General features: G+C 41.4%; 1 protein-coding gene across 2 annotated transcripts in view; it reads left to right on the forward strand.

Annotated features, from left to right (window-relative positions):
• The window catches only part of LOC109903126 (nuclear factor of activated T-cells, cytoplasmic 1), a 70,860-nt gene that overhangs the window by 36,280 nt on the left and 9,565 nt on the right, over positions 1-25,015 (forward strand). For both annotated transcript variants that reach the window (XM_031788499.1, XM_020499751.2), the window contains 2 exons: positions 5,807-5,939; positions 11,140-11,748. In XM_031788499.1, the coding sequence (XP_031644359.1) occupies positions 5,807-5,939; positions 11,140-11,748 (742 nt within the window). The remainder of the gene's footprint in view (positions 1-5,806; positions 5,940-11,139; positions 11,749-25,015) is intronic.

The following is a 25,015-nucleotide window of genomic DNA, read 5'->3' on the forward strand; positions in this document are numbered from 1 at the left end:
GGGAGGCCACCCCTCTCCCATCTCTCCATCGTCGCCATCACTTGATCCATGGCGGTCCCCGGACGGTGGAGAACGGTGGTGTGGTGTTGCATGCACTCCTCCATGGAAGTGGAGAGCGTGTCAGCTCCTGCTGACTCCATTTTGCGGTGCGGGATTCTGTTATAAGCCTCCTAAGAGGAGGGAGGTGCAGGAGTCAGGATCATAATCATTTATTAGAAGTCCCAAACTACACAACAACAGGTGGAGGAACACGCCCAAACGAAGTCGCCACACACAGGGAATAAATGCAACACACGGAGGAGAAACCTCTACTCCTAAACAGTCCAAAACGGTACAACGACCGTGAGGAAAAAAACCCTGTGGCGCAAACACACACCTATCCGCAACAGCAAATAATCCCACACAAAGAATAGCAGGCAGCGGAGGTTAATAAACCCACCGAATTAAACTAATAGGACACAGGTGTGAAGAAAAACCAGACAGACACAAACGAAAAGGAAAAATGGATCTGTGGCAGCTAGTAGGCCGGCGACGACGACCACCGCCCGAACAGGGAGAGGAGCCACCTTCGGTGGAAGTCGCGACAATCACGATAATCAAAAACAGGTAGAAAGGTTGACTGCAAAATCTGCTTCCTGCTGACTAGAGAGAGACAAGATCTGTTTCTGTAAAAAAAAAGCCCACTTTAAAATCTTAGTTTCTTAAACAACCTTTTATGTTTTTTAAACTTTAAATCACTATCAATCCAAATACCAAGGTATTTGTACGCAGGGACTTGTTCTATTATAGAACCATCCAATGAGCGAAGATGTAATCCATCTGAAACAATCTTACAAGAACTTGAAAACAACATTATTTAGTGTGCCGTATTAAGCACAAGTTTTAAATCAGTAAAGGTTTCCTGCACAACTACAAAATCAGACTGTAACCAGCCAGGTCAGCACTTGTTTACATAATAGTATCATCCACAAAGTATATGTTAAATATTTTTTTCAACAGATTGACCAATAGCATGTAAATAAATAATGAAAAAAAAACAGGTTTAAGTATCGACACCTGCAGAACATCTTTGTATTTCAACAAATTCAGACTTAACCCCATCAATCACGATGGCCTGAGTTCTGTCACTAAGATAATCATGAACTATCAAAATAAAGAATGTCGCACACTCATATATACAGTATATAACTCCCAGGAATTTAATGGGTATTTACCAACGTTTCGGCATCACTGTGCCTTCCTCAGGGTCAGTGATGCCGAAACGTTGGTAAATACCCATTCAATTGCTGGGAGTTTATATATAGAGTATGCAACTTTATTTATTTTGATAGTTTATTCGCCGTTAATCAGCACCTCCACACAAACACATTTTTCTGGTTGTGCTCCAGCTCATGTTTTTTAATCTACTAAAATAATCATGAAAACAAGAGCAGATGTAAGAGCCCAGGCCAATCGAGGACAACTAGTTCAATAAAATAGCATGACCAACAGTATCAAACGCTTTTGACAGGTCCACAAACAAGGCAGCACAATTCATTTTATCATCTAAAGCATTGACAATATCATTAAAAACCAATATGGTTGCTGTGATAATGCTGTGTCCTGGCCTAAGCCCAGAATGATTTATAAAAAAAAATGAAGATAATAAAAAAGCGATGTTGCTTATTTACCAAAGTTTTGAAAATCTTGGCAAGACATGGAAGCCTGGAGATGGAACGATGTGTTTTGAAGGGGGCACGGTTATCTACAATAGTATTGAAGACATTACAAAAAACCTTAAAGCTAAATCACATTCCGGGACGGCTGAGATATAATCAATATAAAGATCATGTAAAAAAGCTTGTTCACTAAAGTTCCTCTTAGTGATGACATGACGCTTAGATTTATGCATTTTCACATCGCTGACACAGACAACTGGGCAGTGGTTACTAAAATTCAGTGGGAAAACCCCCACTCACAATGTATTTGTCAACATAAGATCAGTCAGGGTAGATTTCAATGGATATTTAGGATTCAGACATGTTGGCTCAGCTGAGGCAGGTTTAGTTTAGAGCAAATATCTTTCAGTGTATCACTAGCGGCATGCCAGATAGGGCCTAAAATAATTTTCCGCCATGTTCACTGGCTTCCTCCAATCAATATTAAAATCGCCCATAATAAATTGTTCAGATTTACCAGACTTAGATAGTAATTCAGATAAATTGTTACTTCTAGTCTCAGCTGGTTATTATGACCAAGGCCCACATTAAGAACGCTTTACATCAAGTGTCCCTGAGCACTGCAATTTTTTATGTTGGTGTTGTCAGATAATCTGACAATTATTTACTTGATTCTGGGCAACTTTTAGCAAAGTGTAGAAATTTATTTTTACCATTAAATCTATGGCCAATCTCTGTCATGCCCACAGACCTGGTGGCGTAGGAGGACATTCAGGACATTAGCAACCAAGAGGTTTTGAATTCAAATCCTAAGTGAGGTATAGTTTCAAGTAACCAGCATTCAGCAGCATACTGCCTTTTACAGAAATAACACCTGAATTCAGCTGTAAAAATTCAGTAATGTTTGTTTTCCATACTTTCACTGTAACCAAATAGCCTGTGGTATACCCTAAAAATACAGGAATGTTTTAAGTGTAGCATTTTATTGTATAAAAGGAAAACATAGAGGAGAGGGAAAGCACAGGATGGTTCTTCACAACCATCAAAGCAGTAAAGAACCTTTACTGAATTGCAAATAAAAAATTGTTACACATATCACCCTCACCCCTGACCAGGACCCCTCAATAACCTTTTATTTGTGTTAATTTTTTTATGCTGAGTGTATGCTTTTCTAGCATGGTCTGGTCAAACTGGTCTGCAAAACCACGCCCATTATTATCGTATTTCTCAGCACGCTCTATTGAAGTTTGATTTTTAGAATTGTTTATGTCAATATCTATGTTTTGGCATGTACATTGATTGATTAATTAATCAATGAATATCTTATGCCACAAAAAGATAGATAACATACATTTTTCTAAACTAATCCAATCTGTTCGTTGCTTCTGTTACTGAAATGTTTTTCCCAGTTTAGATGGTTTAGCTAGTCTCATTAATTTATCTGTCGAACCCTGGCAATCATTCTGATTGCAACTTGCCAGTGGTTTCTTTGAATGCGCTAGAGGAATTTGAGCACAGTTGTTCTCGTGAGGAGAAAGATGGTGGAAGAGGATGATGAAGTAGATTCTGAATCTAATGGTGGTAGAATCAAGGAGAATTAGAATATTGTCCAAAAGAATGGAAAACAGAGAAAAGTAGTGTACAATGTCCCTTCGTATCTTGTAGGAGTATTTTTTTTAATGAGGAACATCTGATCGGATTACCAATCCTAACGAATCCATTTGAGATATCCAAACTGGTGGAGAGAGTGCTGGGTAAAGTGAAGGCTGTGAGGATCACGAGAGGCGGGCTTGTCTAGATATTTTGTGCTTCTGCAGATCAGAAGGAACGTGTGTTGCGTCTCACCTGATTTGATATATTTGAAGTGTTGTGTGTGTCTCTTTGAAGCAGAACACCCACCAATGGACTTATATCTGGCATCTCGTGGGAAGTTGATGTTGAAGAAATGATACATATTCCTGGAGTGATTGATGCAAGTTGGATGAATCGTGTGGTGAATGAAGACAAAGTGAAGTCTGTCTGTTCTTTTGTTTTTTGATATGGAGTCTCTCCCTACTCAAGTGCAGTTGAGGTATATAAATGACAGATTCAGAGCATTTATCCTAAGACCAATACAAGTGTGATCATTGTAAAGCTTTTGATCATGTTTCAAGTGTTTGCAGAAGGGAGAAGCCGAGACATTTTAAAGGGTAAGAAGGTGGACTTTGTGGCCTTTATAGCTATAGTGATTAATGGCACTGCCAAGGTGGAGAGAAGGTCCAGGAAGATGGATATCATTGTGGATGCGGCGGGGCGGTTCCTGGGACTGAAAGATTTCTCAGCGGAGGAGTTAGAGCCTGAGACCCTAGAGCCCTTAGAGCCTGAGGCCTTGATGCTGGTTTTGCAGGTGAAGGCTGGTCTCCAGCTAAAACATAATGAAGGCTGGTCACCAGAGAAAACACTGAAGTCTTGTCACCAGCCTATGCTGGTTTATGCAGTTTTTTTCAGTAGGGCACACACTCACTGTTGCTGTTGGGACACATCTGTGTGAATCTCAAATAAACAAGTGTCTTTCGTTACAGGCCAGACTGCTGGATCAGTCCCATTCTAAACATTGACAGACCCCTGCCCAGGTTTAACCTCTGCCTATTGTGCTACAAAGCTACGAAATGGCACATTCAGCACTGAGGAATTTTAAACACGTCACCGCATCAGTCGATGTCCTGCCTTCCCCCTAAGGGAAGACTCAAAGAAGAGAATAAACCATAATTTAGACGTGTTACTTGTGAATAATTGTATGATCAGGCCTATTTTAACGTCTCCATCTTAGCTATATCACTGTTTAGTCTAGGGTTATTCATATAGACAATTTTCTGTTGTGATGGGAGTTACTCATATTAGGTATACGGTGTGCAATTGAACATGTCATTGCCAATTAACTCAAAAGTTTTTGGACAAATGGAAAAGTAGTGGTTGTAGCGCAATAGCAATTGCGCTACATGAGAATGAAAAAATGATGAATTCATGTGTATGTTTTTGTTTCTCTCAATACCTACCTCCCTGCTAACTTTCTTATTGTTTTCCCCCCTCACTATAATATAAATGTTGTCCACGGTCCCTAGCATCCCAGACACAGTTCATGACTGAAAGTATGATAGATTAAAACAGTAAACTCTGTTTTGAACCTTTTTCATTAACTAATCCTCTGATGTATTATCAGGGTGGACCAGGCTAGAGTGGAGTGAAGCCGGAGCATGCTATGCAACAGAAAGTGCTTCATCTGGCTTCACTTTAGTTTACGGCTGTACTGATTTCATATAAAGTGTGTCAGGTCTCACCTGAACCTGTCAGGGCCAGCCTTCCTCCAAAGCCTAATGCCAAGATAAATAACTTCCAGTCTGGCTACTGCTCAGCACCTCCATCAGTCTGCAATAGATTGAGTTAAACTCCAGACATGGGTTCAAATTATATTCAAAATGAATTTCAAATACTTGAGCTGGGCTTGAGCTTTCCTGGTGCAATAGATCCAATAAAATTGTCTCAAAACTGCACCAGCACCAGTCCCACCCATTAGGCATTCCAGGCAGGTTAAAGTGAACACAAAAAATATTTTAATGATTCCAAATAGTATTTGAACCCAGGTCTATAAAACTCCATGCAGCGCAGCACTGTTGTCTCGTCACAGACTGAGCTGAACCCAATCACACACGTTCAGTTCTGGCCTGCATTCACTTCGTAGACAGCAGGGAGCAGTGCTGGGGGAAATGAAACATCTGGATACTCCCTGGATGAATTTATAGTTACTCACCATAAAAACAACCGTGGTTTACTGTATAAGCTTACCTACCTACGGGCTGCCACTGTATTCCCCATCTGGACTGGAGTATCACATGCACTCCATGAATGGGATATAAAATGACAGTGCAGAATAAAGTGGCTGTTGTGCCAACTCAAATAAAAGCATGATTTAAAGACATACCTGATGGCTATCCTGTGACACATCTCAGATGTGTCCTTGGTTGGCAAAATACATCTTTTAAAATATTTGATAATTTTTGTGTGTCTGAATGTATGTGTAACTAACAGTCGCTGTTTGCATCTCTGTGCATGTATATGGGTCTCAGTTGTGTCTCACTATGGCTGGCATTGCCCTTGACTTTGCATTGCAGACATCTCTTCGCATTGAAATCCCTCCTTATCGGAACCAGAGGATATCCAGTCCTGTTCAGGTGAACTTCTATGTGTGCAATGGCAAGAGGAAAAGGAGCCAGTACCAGGGATTCACCTATATGCCTGCCAATGGTAAACTCTCATTAATTCCCTCTGTCTCCGTCTCTCTCGCTCTGTGTCTCTCTACCCATCACCTTATCCCCTACTCCTCTTTTGTCTATCCTTGTCCTTTCAAATCCCAGACCAATAATACAACTTCAAGCACAATTTTTACATCTGAAGAAAAGAACACAAACATTCTGTATTCCCTCTTTGTCTGGTGGTGTTCAAGGGTGGAACAAAGCGATGGTTTGATTGATTCCCATTGTAAAAAGGCACCTCAATAAAATCTATTATTGTCCATACCTGTAGCTATAAGAACACATGGAGTGGACTGCACCAGGGTGGAGAAGGGATATGGGAAAGCTGTGTTATTTGACTAGCCAACCTGTTGCCAGACTAAATGAAAAAAGCCACACCAGCTCAAATGTATTAAAAAAAACAAAAAAACACTTGGAGCTAGCTAGCATCCAGTGGGTGGTTCAAAGCTCTGATTTAACTGCGGACCCAGCCCTGTATGTGGGCACTGATGTGGCTCAGTCTCTGTCCACTCTGAAAGTGCAACATTGTCCTCAGCCTCCCGTGAGAGTCAGAGAGGGGAGAGAGAGGTGACATTGGGCCTGGTCAGTATCTCTTAAAGGGTTAGACTATAGAGTCTCTTCACGACACAAGCAGTGTGGTCTGTCACGTTTGAAGGAGCACAGCACTATTTTGTATATTGAGTAAAAATGTTTTTTTTGTGTGTTTTTGAGAGCGCAGTCATTTCAAGTTGTAGATGAGTAGTGTAGTGAGGTACAAGTATGAAGCTTCTGCAGCAGCAACATATTTCATAATGCACATTTGTGACTCAGTTCAGGATATTAGGGGTATGTCTTTTTTTGGGAGCAGAATTATCATTTGGGACATGTGAACTTTCATGTGCCTTAATAACAAACTTGTATTCCATCTGTAAATATGAATGAAATTGTTGAATTACACGCCTAGTTGGTTTAGCCACAGAAAAAAACAGCAACCTGATTGGCTGAGATAATGAGTGGGCTGGATATTCCCGAGAGATGAGTTCAGATTGGTCTGCCATGTAGCTGGCTTCTTTCTATTTGAGCTGGTCAGTATGTGTAGCTTTTTAAAAAAGATATCACGTAGTAGAACTGCATAAGTGTTGCTCTCCACTTTCTGGAGGTACGAGTTTTGAGATCGGTGGAATTAGAGTATGATAGCTAAGGAGATGGCCTCCTTCACTCACGCTGTCAAACATACCCTCGTAAAACTGACTATCCTATCGATCCTCGACTTCGGCGATGTAATTTACAAAATACCCTCCAACACTCAGCAAACTGGATGCAGTCTATCACAGTGCCATCCGTTTTGTTACCAAAACCCCTTATACCACCCATCACTGCGACCTGTATGCTATCGTCGGCTAGCCCTTGCTACATATTCGTCGCCAGTCCCACTGGCTCCAGGTCATCTATAAGTCTTTGCTAGGTAAAGCTCTGCCTTATCTCAGCTCACTGGTCACCATAACAACACCCACCGGTAGCACGTGCTCCAGCAGGTATAACTCACTGGTCATCCCCAAAGGCAACATCTCTTTGGCTGCCTTTCCTTCCAGTTCTCTGCTGCCAATGACTGGAACGAATTGCAAAAATCACTGAAGTTGGAGACTTATATCTCCCTCACTAACTTTAAGCATCAGCTATCTGAGCAGCTTACCAATCGCTGCAGCTGTACACAGCCCATCTGTAAATATCCCATCCAACTGCCTACCTATTCCCCATATTGTTTTTATTTACTTTTTTTCCACACCAGGATTTCTACTTGCACATCCTCATCTGCACATCTATCGCTCCAGTGTTCATTTGCTAAATTGAAATGACTTTGCTACTATTGGCCTATTTATTGCCTTACCTCTTTTCTCCATTTGCACACAGTGTGTATAGATTTTTCTATTGTGTTATTGACTGTACTTTTGTTTATCCCATGTGTAACTCTGTGTTGTTGTTTTTGTCACACTGCTTTGCTTTATCTTGGACAGGTCGCAGTTGTAAATGAGAACTTGTTCTCACAACTGGCCTACCTGGTTGAATAAACGTTAAATAAAATGTTTAAAAATATATCTTTAAACTAATGGCAACCATGGCATCCATAACAGAAAGGGAGTAGCGTATATCTATTCATTGTTTAGCTAGCTAGCTACCTACTTGTCTTAACAAAAGGCTCCACTATGCAAATAACCATTTCAATAGAATGTTCATGATGTCACTTGGACAACTGTTGATAGCCAGAGCAAATTTACCAGCTACGTCTATCTACTCTGATTTCAAAGCCCTCTTATCTGAATGTGCCAGAGTACAGAATAACTGACAAATTTAAGAATGCTCAACGTCCGTTGAATATAGCCGTTGTGAATAAACGTTAAATTAAATTGTTGCCAGCAGCACAGTTGCAGTCACCAATGCTCTGGATAACGTAGAAAACAGCATAACCAGCTCTGCTAGTGCGAGTAAAATGGTCAGAGTGAGCTGTTCTCTCATTTGTGTCTGGAAGTAGCTAGCAAGCTAGCCAACATTCGCCAGTTAGCTTGGGTGATTGACTGCTGCTGTTAAGACAGAATGCTCAAATCAACCCTACTCCTCAGCCAGAGCGTCCAGTGTGCTCTCTTGAGTGCTCCGACAGCGAAATGCTCTAAATTTGCAAACGGACAATCTGACAACGCTGTGATACGAATGTCCAGAGCACACTCTGACACTTCAGATTAAATTTACGAACACACCCGTAGACTGTGGTGATTTTAGCATGTAAATCTCGCTGGGGCAAATATTTGTAAATGTGGGATGCATACCAGCAAAGTCACTACACAACACTAAACAATACATTGATTGCACTATACCACTGCTACACCTGGCTATCAGCAGAGCCGTCTGGCAGCGAAACTGTTCATTCAGTCTTGTTTACTGCCTTTTCAAAAAACATAGCTGATATGTCTGACTTGCTTAAATAAATGTGGTTTCTAATGACAATTGAGATGTGCAAACTTTGGCATAAGAGGACGACAAGCGGATAAGTGGCAATCCGTAATTAAGATTATTATTATTAAGATTATCGATTAAGACGTTAATGAGCGAGCTAGGACGGACGTAGTCATTAACTATTTATTCAGTGCATTTGAAATGTACATAGACAGAATTGAGAACATGGGCCGTTCTTACAGTGTTCTGCCTGTACACCAAGTTAGAACCGCAGGATAAATAAAGGGGGCATAGAAGCAGACAATGAAAGCTCTTGTGCACCCCCAAGTCATGCGCACCACCAAGTCAGAACAGTAGGCGAAATTAAGAGGTGACAATAGACCAAATTATTAGGGTCGGCTACTAACAGCTACTAACAGCATAACTACACAACATACACTTAGTGTTACTTTCTTAGTATACTCCCTGGCATGTTACATCATTTATGCAGCAGCATTTTTTAACTCACCTCTGCTCACTTCAAGGTTGCGCGGCGGTCCTTCGTGGGCAAACTTTGTCATCAAAGTCTGGCATTCTTTGGATTTATGGTACTTTCAAGACAACTGAAAAAAGGTTGAATCATGATGATGTCAGTGATCTTCAGGTCGTACCTCTAGAAAGAGGCAAGAGGTCCCAGTTGTCTTGAACTCACTAAAGTCCGATTTTGCAGTTCCGAGTTAAGTTGTTTTGAGCGCGGCACAAATCATGCTCATTGACAATGGTCAATGTTGAATGCTTATAATTTTAAACTAGGAAAAGAGACCCTTAATCTTAGACTTGGGACCACATAGCCTCTCCACTGAATAGCAGGTTAATAATTGCTTTGCAAAGCTTGCAATTAGCCACTGATTCCTTCCAAATCAGTCATTGTTGAATTTGCCATTTCCAACTTGTTGTGTAATGTTTATGTCCAATGGACGATGAGCACAAATACGTTGTATCTATAATTTCTCTTCATTATGTCTCTTCATATGACAAGGATTAACAAGGATTTGCCAGTAGGTTGTCAACTTGATTCATGATGACGACTGCTAGCTAAGATTTAGAAAGTATGAGCTACCGTAGATATAACGGTAGCTACCGTGATTTGACGTAATTTATCTGTGACCAATGACCTTGAGCCTTCTTGGATGGGCACTTCTATTGTAACTCTATGGCAGCACCCAGGGCTTGAATTTTCAAGCTCTACCCGTTAGACTTGGCGGCGATGTAGTGTCCCTATGAGTGACAGAACACTGAGCCAATCACACTGAGCCAACGCTACGTATTTTCTGCTGACTTGCCCTACCCCCACAGAAAGCACTGAGGTAGGCTGAAACACCTGTATTTTAGAACTGCCTTACTCAACAAAAAAAGAGACTATGTTTGTATGCGGCTTTATTAACTCAGTGATATATATATATATATATATATAATTTACATTGTTTGCAAACTGATATGTGATCTGTATTAATGCCAAAATAACATGCAAAACAGGCAAGCCCATTTCTTGCAAAAAATGTGGGGCTCAAAACAGTTGGGGCTCTGCCCCACCTACCCGGAGTGACGGGTCGCCACTGCCGTAGTGTAAACCAGCCTTCAGTCTTGAAATCTTTGGTTGTTTAGTATATGTCATCACATCTGAATCCTTAAAGGGACGGCCGGTGTTAGAGATTAAGCGGGTGTGAACGATGCTGAATAGGTGAAGACAAAGTGGAGCTCTCCATTTGGTTTACCAAAACATTAATTGGCCATTTTTTCAAAATTGAGGTTACAAGTTTATTAACTTTCAAAGCAGAATGACTTTCCTATTGTTCCTCAACTGTACTGTATGATATATAATGTTCTAGCTCTGACTATATTTTTATCCAATGTAAAAAAAAACACAATTTCAAACTTTGCTACATAATACCGAATCAAGCCGATCGGTCACATTTACAGGATACTAGTGCTTGGGTCAGATCCAAGGAAAATAGGCCTTTTTATGATAGAACCAGCTGGAAGTCTCTTGTGGTGATGATTCATCCCTTTTTTCTCTTTTTGAAATATTTTCAGCAGGGTGGGAGTGCTTAGGCCCAGACACAGTCTCATTGATGAGAGTGTTTGTTTGTCTATGGGTATCCTAGCCACAAACCCACCCACTCACTCACTCACTGACACTTGCTCACTCTCTCACCTGCTCACACTCGACAGGAGATCGAACCACATGTTTATACATTTTTCTCCTTTTCTTCTCATTTGTTCAGTTCCAATGATAAAAATGGAGCCACATGATGACTGCGACCCCCCTCATGTGTGTCCCAAGCATTGCCCTGGCCTGGCGCTACACCCCAAGCCCTACTACACTCCACAGGTGATGACCTCCATGATACCCACAGAACTCCGGCCGTGCATGGGAGGTGCCTACCCCGCTTGCCAACAGAGACTGGAAGGGAAGCCTTCCTCACTGTCCTGCTCATCCTCCCCCAGCACCAGTCCCAAACTGCATGACCTGTCACCCACCACGCCCTTCTCCATGTGCCTGTCAGCAGGCCCATCCCAGTCTCCGATCCCACATGTCTCCATTATCCAGGAGACTCCTGGACGCTACCAGCCACAATCTGTCCTCTACCCACCCAGTAGTGCCTCATCCTCCCCAGGCTCGCAGCCCTCCACCCCTAGCACCAGCGGCCCAGAAGCCCCATTCTCCCCCACCCACTGCCTGACGCCGCCCCAGCCCATCAGTGGCAGCTCTAGCCCAGTGACCGAACAGTTACCCAATGTGCCAGAGAGAGGCGGCCGCTCGTCGAGCCCCACGCTGGCTAACAACATCAAACAGGAGCCACAGGAACTGGACCAGATGTACCTAGATGATGGTGAGTTATTAATCATATACCTCTCCAGATGATCGTATTGCATTGTGGATCACTGTGACAATCAAAGCCACCATTGAAACATACAGTAAGTCATATTCTTGTCATATGGTAAATTATTTATTGTATAGCCAGGTGCTTAGAAGTTACCTAAATGCACACTTGATATACAATACTATGTTATTCTACTCTCTGTCACTATTTACAGTAATTGCCTTCTCATGAACTTGGTGAGGCAGTATTTTATGATTAACAGCCTCTGGTCCTTGTCCTCCCACTGCTATCAGCTGACTAAAACAGGGATTTACAGTTAAATCATAGAACCCTGGTAGGTCTGTGGTGGAAGTATTGTACTTTGAAGCCCATGAATAATGGCCAGGCCTTTTAAAAGCCCTGATAAAATAAACATCTCTCCTCCTCTACCTCTTTTATTCCTCCCAAGTAGACTGCAAGCTGGGGATTTTTAGAAACCCAGTATTATAATCTCACTGGTCTAGGATTCCAGCATTCACCACCTCTAAGGGTTCTGGGCTGTGTGCTGCTGATTTGAAATAAATGGGATACATTCTCTTCCCTGGGGTTAGCTAGACAACAGTGCTGCCTGTCCCAATATCAATCACTAGGAGGAAACCATCCTTCAGAGCTGGAGATGCGGAGTCGCTAACCAGCAGCGATCAGCAGCAGTGAAATTAGAGTTCTTTGACCAGACCCCACCCCCCACTGAACTGAGCTCAAATGTTGGGGTGTGGCTTCCTGGCCCTGGATTGGTTATTATGCTGGCACTACGGTCCAACCATTCTCATGGTCCCCTTCCTGCTAACAGTCTGGGTAAATAACACACTGACTGAAGCTCTGTTAGGCTGCTGTCTGGGGAAATCAAGCAGCAGAGCTCATGCTGTGGTAGGTTATTTACATTGCTCATCTAAAAAAATAAAATAAAAAATTATTTGACCTTTATTTAATTAGGCAAGTCAGTTAAGAACAAATTCTTATTTTCAATGACGGCCTAGGAACAGTGGGTTAACTGCCTGTTCAGGGGCAGAATGACAGATTTGTACCATGTCAGCTCGGGGATTTGAACTTGCAACCTTCCGGTTACTACTTGGACAGGATGTGAGAACAGGATGTGAGTTTCTGAGGAGAACGGCCTCCCAATTACACAGTGTATTTTGGCAAATAGGATTTTTAGAAACACTAGGCATTCCAATCAAATGTGACTTCTCACTTCAGTAAATGTTTTTGGCACGGTTACATGTGGATTTGTATTTTATAGACTCACTCAGGTGTGGTGTTATGTTAATTAATTGTCGACCATACATGTTAAACCCCACATAAACAAATAGAAAGTGTTTTATTTTGTGCAAAGAATCCTACTGTCCAATGGTTTGTAACTTATTCGATTCAGCACTAACAGGAAATTTAATTTGTGAAAATTCTCATTCGGGTTGGCTGCTGAAGTCATGCTTCCTGGATTTGTATTAGTTTAAAATGGTGAGATACAGTAGATTAAAGCATGAGTTCTCAAGTGTTTTACTTGGGCCCCCCATCCAGCATTGGGGAACACGCACACACTACACGTCTATTTCTATGGGCACAAGCATTGTTCCTTACACAAACTGTTCACACCCCTTTGTTGGTGGAAAGAATTTTGCAGGTTTAAAGTTTATTTCCTGTAATTATACACATTTTGTCATGGGGTGCAAAGAACATCTTGGACATTTCTAACAGATTATAAATAGCTCTCTAAGGTATGCAATGACTAACATGACGAGGAATTGATGATGCACTACCCAATTTCGAAATTGAAACTTGTGCGTTCTAACTATTACAACTTTCAAGAGTAAGTTTAATACCGGACTGTGTTCCTTCAGAAAAAATATATATATACACTACCAGACAAATGTTTTAGAACACCTACTCATTCAAGGGTTTTTCTTTATTTTTACTATTTTCTACATTGTATAATAATAGTGAAGACATCAAAACTATGAATTAACCCATACGGAATCATGTAGTAACCAAAAAGTGTTAAACAAATCAAAATATATTTTGTGTTTGAGATTCTTCAAATAGCCACCTTTTGCCTTGATGACTGCTTTGCACACTCTTGGCATTCTCTCAACCAGCTTCACCTGGAATGCTTTTCCAACAGTCTTGAAGGAGTTTCCACATGGTTGCTGACAATGGGCCTCTGTACGCCTATGTAGATATTTCATAAAAATTCAGCCGTTGCCAGCTACAATAGTCCTTTATTTCGGAGCTATTTTATGTTATTTTAATGGACAAAACATGCTTTTCTTAAAAAAACAAGGACATTTCTAAGTGACCCCAAACTTCTGAATGGTATTGTATATATGAAAAAAATGTGGGGGTGGGGGGGCCCGTGTCGACCCCTTGTTCCCCCACTGAGTTAGAGTATGTTTGTGAATATATTAAAGGAATGCCCATACATTCAACTTTAGTCTGAAGGAAAGATGTATACCATAGAGCTCTGATATTTGGACCTCCATACTTGCTTAATATCTGTCATACCACACCATTAAGAGGTATCCCTGTCTTTGATCATCCCAGTATCTCCCTCACCGTGCTTCCTTCTAACATGCAGTCCCCCGTCTGTTTACTATTTATCATGGAAACTCTGACTGGCTAGACTAGTCTGGCCCAGTGCCTGGGCTATAGGTCTACTCTTCCAGAGACTGTGTGTGATGGAGGGAGCCCACCGGCTATAAAAGCTGCTGACTGGAGATAGAGCGGTCTGGATGCTGCATGAGCCTGCTTGCACTGTGGCCCTGAGGAGTAGAGGACCAGGGCGAACAGTGTACTGTTACTGTAAAGTCACGCCTGAAAGGCCGGTGTAGTAGGTGAAAGAGACCTGAGATGGAAAGGAAGGAAGGGAGGGAGGGAGATTAGGTTTTTACCTTGAGATTGTGCTTCCCTCAACCTTTTCTAGATATTCTTAACTTAATGAAGGAGACAAAACCTACTTTAGAGTTTTGGTTAGGAGGTGTGATGTGGTCACAAAGTGCTTTTGGATTACCATGATCCAATATTGAATGCCTATACATTTTAGAGCATCTGTAAGTTGAAATCGAGATATATTACATTTTTCCATTGGCAATTATTGACTTTGCATGTTTTGTGCAATGCTGGATAGCTATTTAAGTGCAGGAAATGCATCAACCCATACGCTGACAAGTATTACATAACAGATTTGTCACACATGAAAGTATTCAGACACCTTGACTTTATTTCACATTTTGTTAGGTTACAGCCTTATTCCAAAATTGATTAAATCGTTTTTTCCCCTCATCAATCTACAAACAATACCCCATGATGACAAAGCAAAAACAGATTTATTGAAATTTTGGCAAATTTATAAAAATATGAAACTGAAATATTACCTTTACATAAGTATTCAGACCCTTTACTCAGTACTTTGTTGAAGCACCTTTGGCAGTGATTACATTGTAGAGTCTTCTTGGGTATTGTAAGGTTCTGCTTTTCTTTTCTTAATCAACTTTGTGTTCTTTTTCTTTGTGTTCTTGAACGTAGCCCTGTTACTTTGTGTTCTGGAATGTAGCCCTGTCTTACATTTTTGTTAATTGATTTCACCTGTGTTCGTTTCTCACCTGGTCTCATCAGTTCCCTATTTAGTTCAGTTCCTTCTGTTTGTATGGTTGTGAGGTATTGTTTGACCATTGCCTGCATGTTACCACGATTCCTTGCCTTCTGCGAAGGCTTAATAAACATCTGCCGCGCTCTGCGCTTGAATCGCCACCTTTTTCTCCCTGAGTATTCATTACAGGTATGACGCTATAAGCTTGGCACACCGGTATTTGGGGAGTTTCTCCCATTCTTTTCTGCAGATCCTCTCAAGCTCTGTCAGGTTGGATAGGGAGAGTTGTTGCACAGCTATTTTCAGGTCTCTCCAGAGATGTTCGATCAGGTTTAAGCTCTGGCTGGGCCACTCGAGGACAATTTGAGACTTGTCCCGAAGCCACACCTGCATTGTCTTGGCTATGTGCTTAGGGTCGTTGTCCTGTTAGAAGGTGAACCTTCACCCCAGTTTGAGGTCCTGAGATTTCTGGAGCAGATTTTCATCAAGGATCTCACTGTACTTTGTTCCGTTCATCTTTGCCTCGATCCTGACTGGTCTCCCAGTCCCTGCCGCTCTGCCACCACCATGTTTCATGTTTTAAGTTCCTCAGTGTGCGTATCAGCGTCAAATTGAAATGGTCCACTCACACAGACAGTGTGGTGAAAAAATGTGGCTTGTCACCAAAAACCCTCACTAACTTTTACAGGTGCACAATCGAGAGCATCCTGTCGGGCTGTATCACCGCCTGGTACGGCAACTGCACTGCCCACAACCAAAGGGCTCTCCAGAGGGTGGTGTGGTCTGCACAATGCATCACCGGGGGCAAACTACCTGCCCTCCAGGGCACCTACAACACCCGATGTCACAGGAAGGCAAAAAAGATAATCAAAGACAATAACCACCTGAGCCACTACATGTTCACACCGCTTCCATCCAGAAGGTGAGGTCAGTACAGGTGCATCAGAGCTGGGACAGACAGAAAAACAGCTTCTAGCTTGTAAGCCCATCAGATTGTTAAACAGCCACCACTAGCATAGAGAGGTGGCTGCCAACCTACAGACTTGATATCATTGGCCACTTTAATAAATGGAACACTAGTCACTTTAATAATGCCACTTTAAGAATGTTTACATATCTCGCATTACTCATCTCATATGTATATACTGTATCCTTCACTATCTATTCTTTACTATCTATTGCATCTTAGCATATATGCATATATGCTAACCATGTGTGTGACCAATACATTTTTTATTTTATTTTATAGGGATGGTGCCAGGTTTCCTCCAGACGTGGTGCTTGGCATTCAGGCCAAAGACTTTAATCTTGGTTTCATCAGACCAGAGAATCTTGTTTCTCACGCATTTTATAATAGTGTGTCATGCTTTATAAAGGGTTCATAAATGTGGCATAACTGTGTGACATAACCAGAAATGTAAAATGTGACATAACCCACTCTTTTGGATATGATATTAACATGTGCTTCATAAAGGGTGACTTGTTGTGCTGAAGGATGGCTTAAGCATAAAGGCTTGTGCTTTTTCGTGTTGCGCTGTTGGCGGTAGGTGCACTTCGTAAGCCCTGCCGAGCGGGGTAGGCAAAGGGTTTTCATTTTGAACCATTTCATTTGTTTGAAAGACAAACTCCGCTTACCCGGCGGACCGGGAGATCTGTGGCTAAATCGAGTGCTCTTACTGAGCTGGCCAATCTGATAGCTAAAATCACTGTGCCTACCTACAGGTTCCACGACCCCAGTCAGAGCAAAGTTTGATACTAGCCTTGGGTGAGATTTCATAACTTTTAAAACCATAGATACACTATCAGAGAATACAGCAAAAACCTGATGTTTTTATGATTGAGTTCATGCCTGCGTTCAGCCCTGTCAACACTGTTTTTATTCATCACTATTACAAAACAGTAAACTGTCGTGGAAATTTCCTCTATTTACCAAATCATGGGAGCAAACCACAACACAAGTCAGAGTTAGTTATCAAAGTCCATCTTTAATTATATGAGCTCTATCACAACCCTGTGACTCTCAGATAAATCAATTCAGTGTCTATCCATGAATTCTCTGAGAGCCCCCTTCTGCATTGCAACTGCGATCCTTTAATAGCAAAGAACACATAGTCAGACAGCATAGACATAATAAATTGTTCAGCTTTGTCTCCTTACTCAAACCCTAGAACCATAAACCAATCCTCCATATCAACAGGCATATATCAAATTGTCATTTAGATACAACTAATTCTAAATACAACCAATCCTGGACAAACAAATGATTCCAGACACTGCCATCCCCGATGGGAAAAGTAGGGAGTGACTGGCACACAGACACAGTGGAGCAAAAGATATGTTTACACATGACACATTGACCTCTCCCCTCTCTGCGGCCCATGCAACTTAGTCTTGACATAGAACAGATAACTGCAACCCTGCCACAGTATTATACAAAAATAACATTCTTGATGAGAAGTAACTTACAAACATATGATGAATATAAAACATCTTACCTATGTTTCCCACCAATTCTGATTATTCCCCAACAAAACCCGCTTCTCTACTTCCACTCTCACTGCAGCTGCAATGAATGAGTAGCCAACTGTATCGATAGCCCTGCATTTTTTATTAGCAGCTCATCTTGCATATTTTAACATCAAAGTATTTCACTTTCTCTGGTCATAGGAACAACATGAATTTTTTCCAGAGGCAGATCAAATTAAACTTTGTCACGTGCCGAATACAGCAAGTGTAGACCTTACCGTGAAATGCTTACTTACAAGCCCTTAACCAACAGTCAATGTGCGGGGTACAGGTTAGTTGAAGTAATTTGTACATGTAGGTAGGGGTGAAGTGACAAATGGGGGGGGGGGGGGGGGTCAATGTAAATAGTCCGGTGGCCATTTGATTCATTGTTCAGCAGTCTTATGGCTTTGGGGTAGAAGCTGTTAAGGAGCCTTTTGGTCCTAGAAAAGAGTCTATGACTTGGGTGACTGGAGTCTCTGACAATTGTATGGACTTTTCTTTGACACTGCATATTATATAGGTCCTGGATGGCAGGACGCTCGGCACCCAGATGCGGTGCGACTTGAGTTTCGCCATTAGGTTCCCTCAGCAGGGACAGTCTTCCACCTCCCTCCCTCCACTAAGACTAATGCCATGTCCAAAACAACTGGGAACTCGTAAATTTTCGACTTCAGTGCGTTCAAGATAATTGGGACTATATCAGTCTGGGGAAAATTATTTTCAAAGGCAATCAAACTCAGAAACTCTGGCATCTTTCTAAAGTTTAGACCTCCGTACCTAAAGTTCACTGATGTCCTTATTTGACCTCGTTTTTTCCGAGTTCCCACTTGTCTTGGTCAGCACCAGGTACCATCAATCCAGTAAAATATTAAATACATTTTTTATTTCAATTTATGCTCAGCTGTGCCTCGCAAGTGCTACACCAACTGATCTATGCTAAACAAAAATATAAACGCAACATGCAACAATTTAAAAGAGTTTACTGAGTTACAATTCATAGAAGGAAATCAGTCAATTGGCCGACCCACTGGGGAGCCAGGCCCAGCAAATCGGAAATAGTTATTCACTTCAATAGGGCTTTATTCCACCCAGACTATGCCGCAGGTGAAGACGCCAGATGTGGAGGTCCTGGGCTAGTGTGATTACAAGTAGTTTGCTGTTGTGAGGCCAGTTGGATGTACTGCCAAATTCTCTAAAACAACATTTGAAGTGGCTTATGGTAGAGAAATTAATGTTCAACTCTCTGTCAACAGCTTTGTTGGACATTCCTGCAGTCAGTAGGCCAATTGCACGCTCCCTCAATACTTGAGACATCTGTAGCATTGTGTGACAAAACTACACATTTTATAGTGGCCTTTCATTGTCCACAGCACTAGGTGCACCCGTGTAATGATCATGCTGTTTAATCAGCTTATTGATGTGCCACACCTGTCAACTAGATGGATTATCTTGGCAAATGAGAAATGCTCACTAGCAGGGATGTAAACTAATTTATGTTCAACATTTGAGAGAAATAATCTTTTTGTGCCTATGGAACATTTCTGGGATCTTTTATTTCAGCTCATGAACATTGGACTAGCACTTAACATGTTGCATTTATATTTTTGTTCAGTATATTTAGTTATCAAAACTCGAGTTTTGAAATACAATATGGTCTGAAAAGGACAATATTGTCAGGCCAGGCATACAGTGCCTTGCGAAAGTATTCGGCCCCCTTGAACTTTGCGACCTTTTGCCACATTTCAGGCTTCAAACATAAAGATATAAAACTGTATTTTTTTGTGAAGAATCAACAACAAGTGGGACACAATCATGAAGTGGAACGACATTTATTGGATATTTCAAACTTTTTTAACAAATCGAAACAAATCCTTTACTTTCAGTGCAGCAAACTCTCTCCAGAAGTTCAGTGAGGATCTCTGAATGATCCAATGTTGACCTAAATGACTAATTATGATAAATACAATCCACCTGTGTGTAATCAAGTCTCCGTATAAATGCACCTGCACTGTGATAGTCTCAGAGGTCCGTTAAAAGCGCAGAGAGCATCATGAAGAACAAGGAACACACCAGGCAGGTCCGAGATACTGTTGTGAAGAAGTTTAAAGCCGGATTTGGATACAAAAAGATTTCCCAAGCTTTAAACATCCAAGGAGCACTGCAAGCGATAATATTGAAATGGAAGGAGTATCAGACCACTGCAAATCTAACAAGACCTGGCCGTCCCTCTAAACTTTCAGCTCATACAAGGAGAAGACTGATCAGAGATGCAGCCAAGAGGCCCAAGATCACTCTGGATGAACTGCAGAGATCTACAGCTGAGGTGGGAGACTCTGTCCATAGGACAACAATCAGTCGTATATTGCACAAATCTGGCCTTTATGGAAGAGTGGCAAGAAGAAAGCCATTTCTTAAAGATATCCATAAAAAGTGTTGTTTAAAGTTTGCCACAAGCCACCTGGGAGACACACCAAACATGTGGAAGAAGGTGCTCTGGTCAGATGAAACCAAAATTGAACTTTTTGGCAACAATGCAAAACGTTATGTTTGGCGTAAAAGCAACACAGCTCATCATCTTGAACACACCATCCCCACTGTCAAACATGGTGGTGGCAGCATCATGGTTTGGGCCTGCTTTTCTTCAGCAGGGACAGGGAAGATGGTTAAAATTGATGGGAAGATGGATGGAGCCAAATACAGGACCATTCTGGAAGAAAACCTGATGGAGTCTGCAAAAGACCTGAGACTGGGACGGAGATTTGTCTTCCAACAAGACAATGATCCAAAACATAAAGCAAAATCTACAATGGAATGGTTCAAAAATAAACATATCCAGGTGTTAGAATGGCCAAGTCCAAGTCTGAATCCAATCGAGAATCTGTGGAAAGAACTGAAAACTGCTGTTCACAAATGCTCTCCATCCAACCTCACTGAGCTCAAGCTGTTTTGCAAGGAGGAATGGGAAAAAATGTCAGTCTCTCGATGTGCAAAACTGATAGAGACATACCCCAAGCGACTTACAGCTGTAATCGCTGCAAAAGGTGGCGCTACAAAGTATTAACTTAAGGGGGCTGAATAATTTTGCACGCCCAATTTTTCAGTTTTTGATTTGTTAAAAAAGTTTGAAATATCCAATAAATGTCGTTCCACTTCATGATTGTGTCCCACTTGTTGTTGATTCTTCACAAAAAAATACAGTTTTATATCTTTATGTTTGAAGCCTGAAATGTGGCAAAAGGTCGCAAAGTTCAAGGGGGCCGAATACTTTCGCAAGGCACTGTATAGCCAATATTCTGTGATAATATACAGTGGTTCGTCTTTTAAAAGTTGCAGCGTACTGCGGCAGAATTGTATGGCACAGTTATTTAAGTGTGAACCACTGGTACCATTAATGCTAGTTTGATCACAAGAGGGCATCTTTGAGAAGCATTTGATAGCTTTTAATAGTGGCTGTACTAAAGAATTTAAAACCTTTTTTTGGAAGAACGTAGTATATGGGACTGGTTTTAAGAAATTTTGCTTAATTCATTTGATTCATTTTATGGTGTTTCTATTCCAAGAAAAACAAAACACCGTAAGGATGGAACGAAAAATATGGCGCTGTACAACGTGACCGTCGGGAGTACAGTACTGGGCTATTTAGCTAAAGTATTCCCATGTCGTGTGGGCACGCGGAGACCAGGGTTCAATTCCCCGATGGGGAGGAAGGAGTAGGCTGTCCTTGTAAATAAGAATTTGTTCTTAGCTGACTTGCCTAGTTAAATAGAGGTTTCACTAAGAGCATAACATTTCTACACCTTAATTGTGTAATTGTAGTCTAACCAATACCCAAACAGAGATTCAGTCAAATAAAAAATCTCATTGATTTATCAAGACCAGTCCCAATGCTTGTCTCAGAGCAGTACGAAATGGTGCTAAAATAGTTGTAGGCTATTGCATCAAATCCTATTGCTTCTAACTTCAATATACTCTTTAAATAAATAAGACCTACACCGCTTTTAACAGCACATTACTCAACACTAGTGAGTCTCATGTTGCCTACAGTATATCGAAAAATATGACGTGACTCTCCGACAATAATTGCATATAGAGGATTGGAGGATATTTCTGTAATTCAGTGATTTGAAAGAGTATTTTTATCTTTATTTTATTAACGAAAGCATAAAGATGCCAATATTAGTTACATTGTTTTAGTTTGAACGTGCAGACTGGCACTAAGAACAGAACAGCGGGAACATTACCCTGGTCAGTGCCATTATTAGGGCAATGCCACTTAGTGTTGCTCTGTGCTACCCAGTGTAGTGGGGTGGGGGTCCACCCCCCTTCCTCCTTTCTCCATGGGCTAGGTCTATCTTCTCTGCGCGGCTCTGCGGCCCATAACGTGCCCCCTGCTCTCGTGCCTTGAACTTGCGTGCTTTCAGTGGATACAGCTGGAGAATTGCAAGGCAATTCCATTGTGCGCCACTTGGGAGCCATGACCAATATATATTGTCCTGCTAATATCAGGGTGAATAATATATCTGTGAGAACATCCAATGGGCTTTTATATAATACTCAATTAACAATAACAATAATTCAAATAATCATCGCTTTGTTTAAAAAATAACATTTTGGAATTGATTTTGTTTTCAAATGGCGTAAAATTAGCAAGGGAAAAGTCAAGGCCAGCACAGATATTGAACCAGCATCTGTAGCAACACAGCTTGCACTACTATCCAGTATCTTAGACCATTGCATCACTCACACTGTACAATGTGACTGGTCGGGAGTGGGCTACAGTTCTACTGTAAGAGCAAAATAATCCTGACAAAATTAAATAATAAAAACCTTAGTGTAACACCACTTTTAGTACATAATACTGAAGTCAATTATCCGTTTCTATTTAGGTAGTACCCAAAAGCATTGTCACGTTCTGACCATAGTTCTTTTGTGTTTTCCTTGTTTTAGTGTTGATCAGAACGTGAGCTGGGTGGGCATTCTATGTTGTGTGTCTAGTTTGTCCGTTTCTATGTATGGCCTGATATAGTTCTCAATCAGAGGCAGGTGTTAGTCATTGTCTCTGATTGGGAACCATATTTAGGTAGCTTGTTTTGTGTTGGGGTTTGTGGGTGGTTGTTTCTGTGTCTGTGTTTCTCACCACACGGTACTGTTTCGGTTTTGTCATTTCACGTATTCGTTTATTGTTTTTGTATTTCATAGTGTTCAGTGTTTTTGTTATTAAAAACGATATGGGCACTTAACATGCCGCAGATAGGTCCTCCGATCCTTCTCGCCTCTCCTCTTCAGACGAAGAGGAGGAAAACCATTAGAGAACCACCCACCACAACAGGACCAAGGACCATGAGGTTTGTGCATTAGGCCCAATGAAGTGGTTGCTCCACTAAAAGTTGTATGATTATGCTGCGGGATTTAGAGGTAATTTGTGGTTTAGTACAGTACCCTGCGTCACCACTTCATTGCTCCAGACTAGCGCAAGGTGGAGCTAGAGCACAGATTATGCTTGTAACGGCTGATTTCCTCCTCTTCGTCTGAAGAGCATGGTGTCCCCGGTTCGCCTGCACAGCCCAGTGCGGGCTATTCCACCTCGCCGCACTGGCAGGGCGACCGGGAGCAACCTGCCCAACCAGGTAAGGTTGGGCAGGTTCGGTGACCAAGGATAAAAAATTTGTCAAGTTAATCACTTTATACCTAATCTCGTTCACAGACACTTCCGCCCAAATGGGTGGAAGGTCTGGCGGACCAACGCAACAACTTGGCCTTCTATGTTTCTCCCATAAAATTCTATCATCACTCCAACTAATGCCAACTTTCAATGGTTGATATCCCAGGCTTAGATGTGCTGTGTGCGTAATAGCCGGGGGCCGACATTACACCAAGAAACACTTACCTTGATAAAAGCCCCCAACATAAGGAAAATGAAAGTGGCTTTCTTTTGGAAGTTACATGTTCCTCAGTAAACAAACACACACACACACACACACACCAATAATAACGAGCTATACCGTGCGGTGCTGGGCCCAGTCAGGTCTTTGACACATTCACCCACTTCCCTGGTGACAGATCAGCCACAACATTGCACTATTGTAACAAGTTGTAATCAAGCTCTGATCTCCAGTATGGTAACAGAAGAGGAGTACCTGGTGAGATGGTCTCAAGTTGGACTACTCTATCATCTTGGCTCTGACACACACATAAACACAAGCTTTGCAGGTCTATCAACCCATTTAAATATCTCTCACACCCTACAGTAACCTGTGGATCAGAACCTTTATAAATCAGCAGAACGTTAATCTATTTATTGACACTATGTAGTGTCCTGTAATACTTAGTTTGAAGTGAGACAACTTCATCATTCATAACACATCCTTAAAGACTATATTGCATGATGCTGTACTTACATTAAAGTCAGAACCCTTTGGTCACTTATAACACATGCATAAATGCCTTATTGTATCTTATCAAATTGTATTTGTCACATGCGCCAGGTGTAGACCTTAAAGCGAAATGCTTACTTACAAGCCCTTAACCAACAATGCAGTTTTAAGCACAATAAGTATTAAACCTCTTACAACCACCCATCCCAGATCCGGTATATTTGTCATCAGCAACACTGAATAGCATAGCACAACAGTCAAATAATATTACTAGAAAATATTCATATTCATGAAATCACAAGTGAAATATAGCGAAACACAGCCTAGCCTTTTGTTAATCACCCCGTCTCAGATTTTGAAATTATGCTTTACAGCAAAAGCAATACAAGCGTTTGTGTAAGTTTATCGATAGCATAACAAAACAATAAGTACACCTAGCATCAGGTAACTTGGTAACGAAGCATTCAAATTAATCGTTTACCTTTGATGATCTTCGGATGTTTTCACTCACGAGACTCCCAGTTAGACAACAAATGTTCCTTTTGTTCCATAAAGATATTTTTAATATCCAAATACCTATGTTCGTTTGGTGCGTTATGACCAGGAATCCACCGGAAAGAGCGGTCACGACAACGCAGACAAAAATTCCAAATTATATCCATAATGTACACGGAAACATGTCAAACGTTTTTTATAATCAATCCTCAAGGTGTTTTTCAAATATCTATTCAATAATATATCAACCGGGACAGTTGGCTTTTCACTCGGACCG

The sequence above is a fragment of the Oncorhynchus kisutch genome, linkage group LG14 (assembly GCF_002021735.2).
Source record: "Oncorhynchus kisutch isolate 150728-3 linkage group LG14, Okis_V2, whole genome shotgun sequence".
NCBI lineage: Eukaryota > Metazoa > Chordata > Actinopteri > Salmoniformes > Salmonidae > Oncorhynchus > Oncorhynchus kisutch.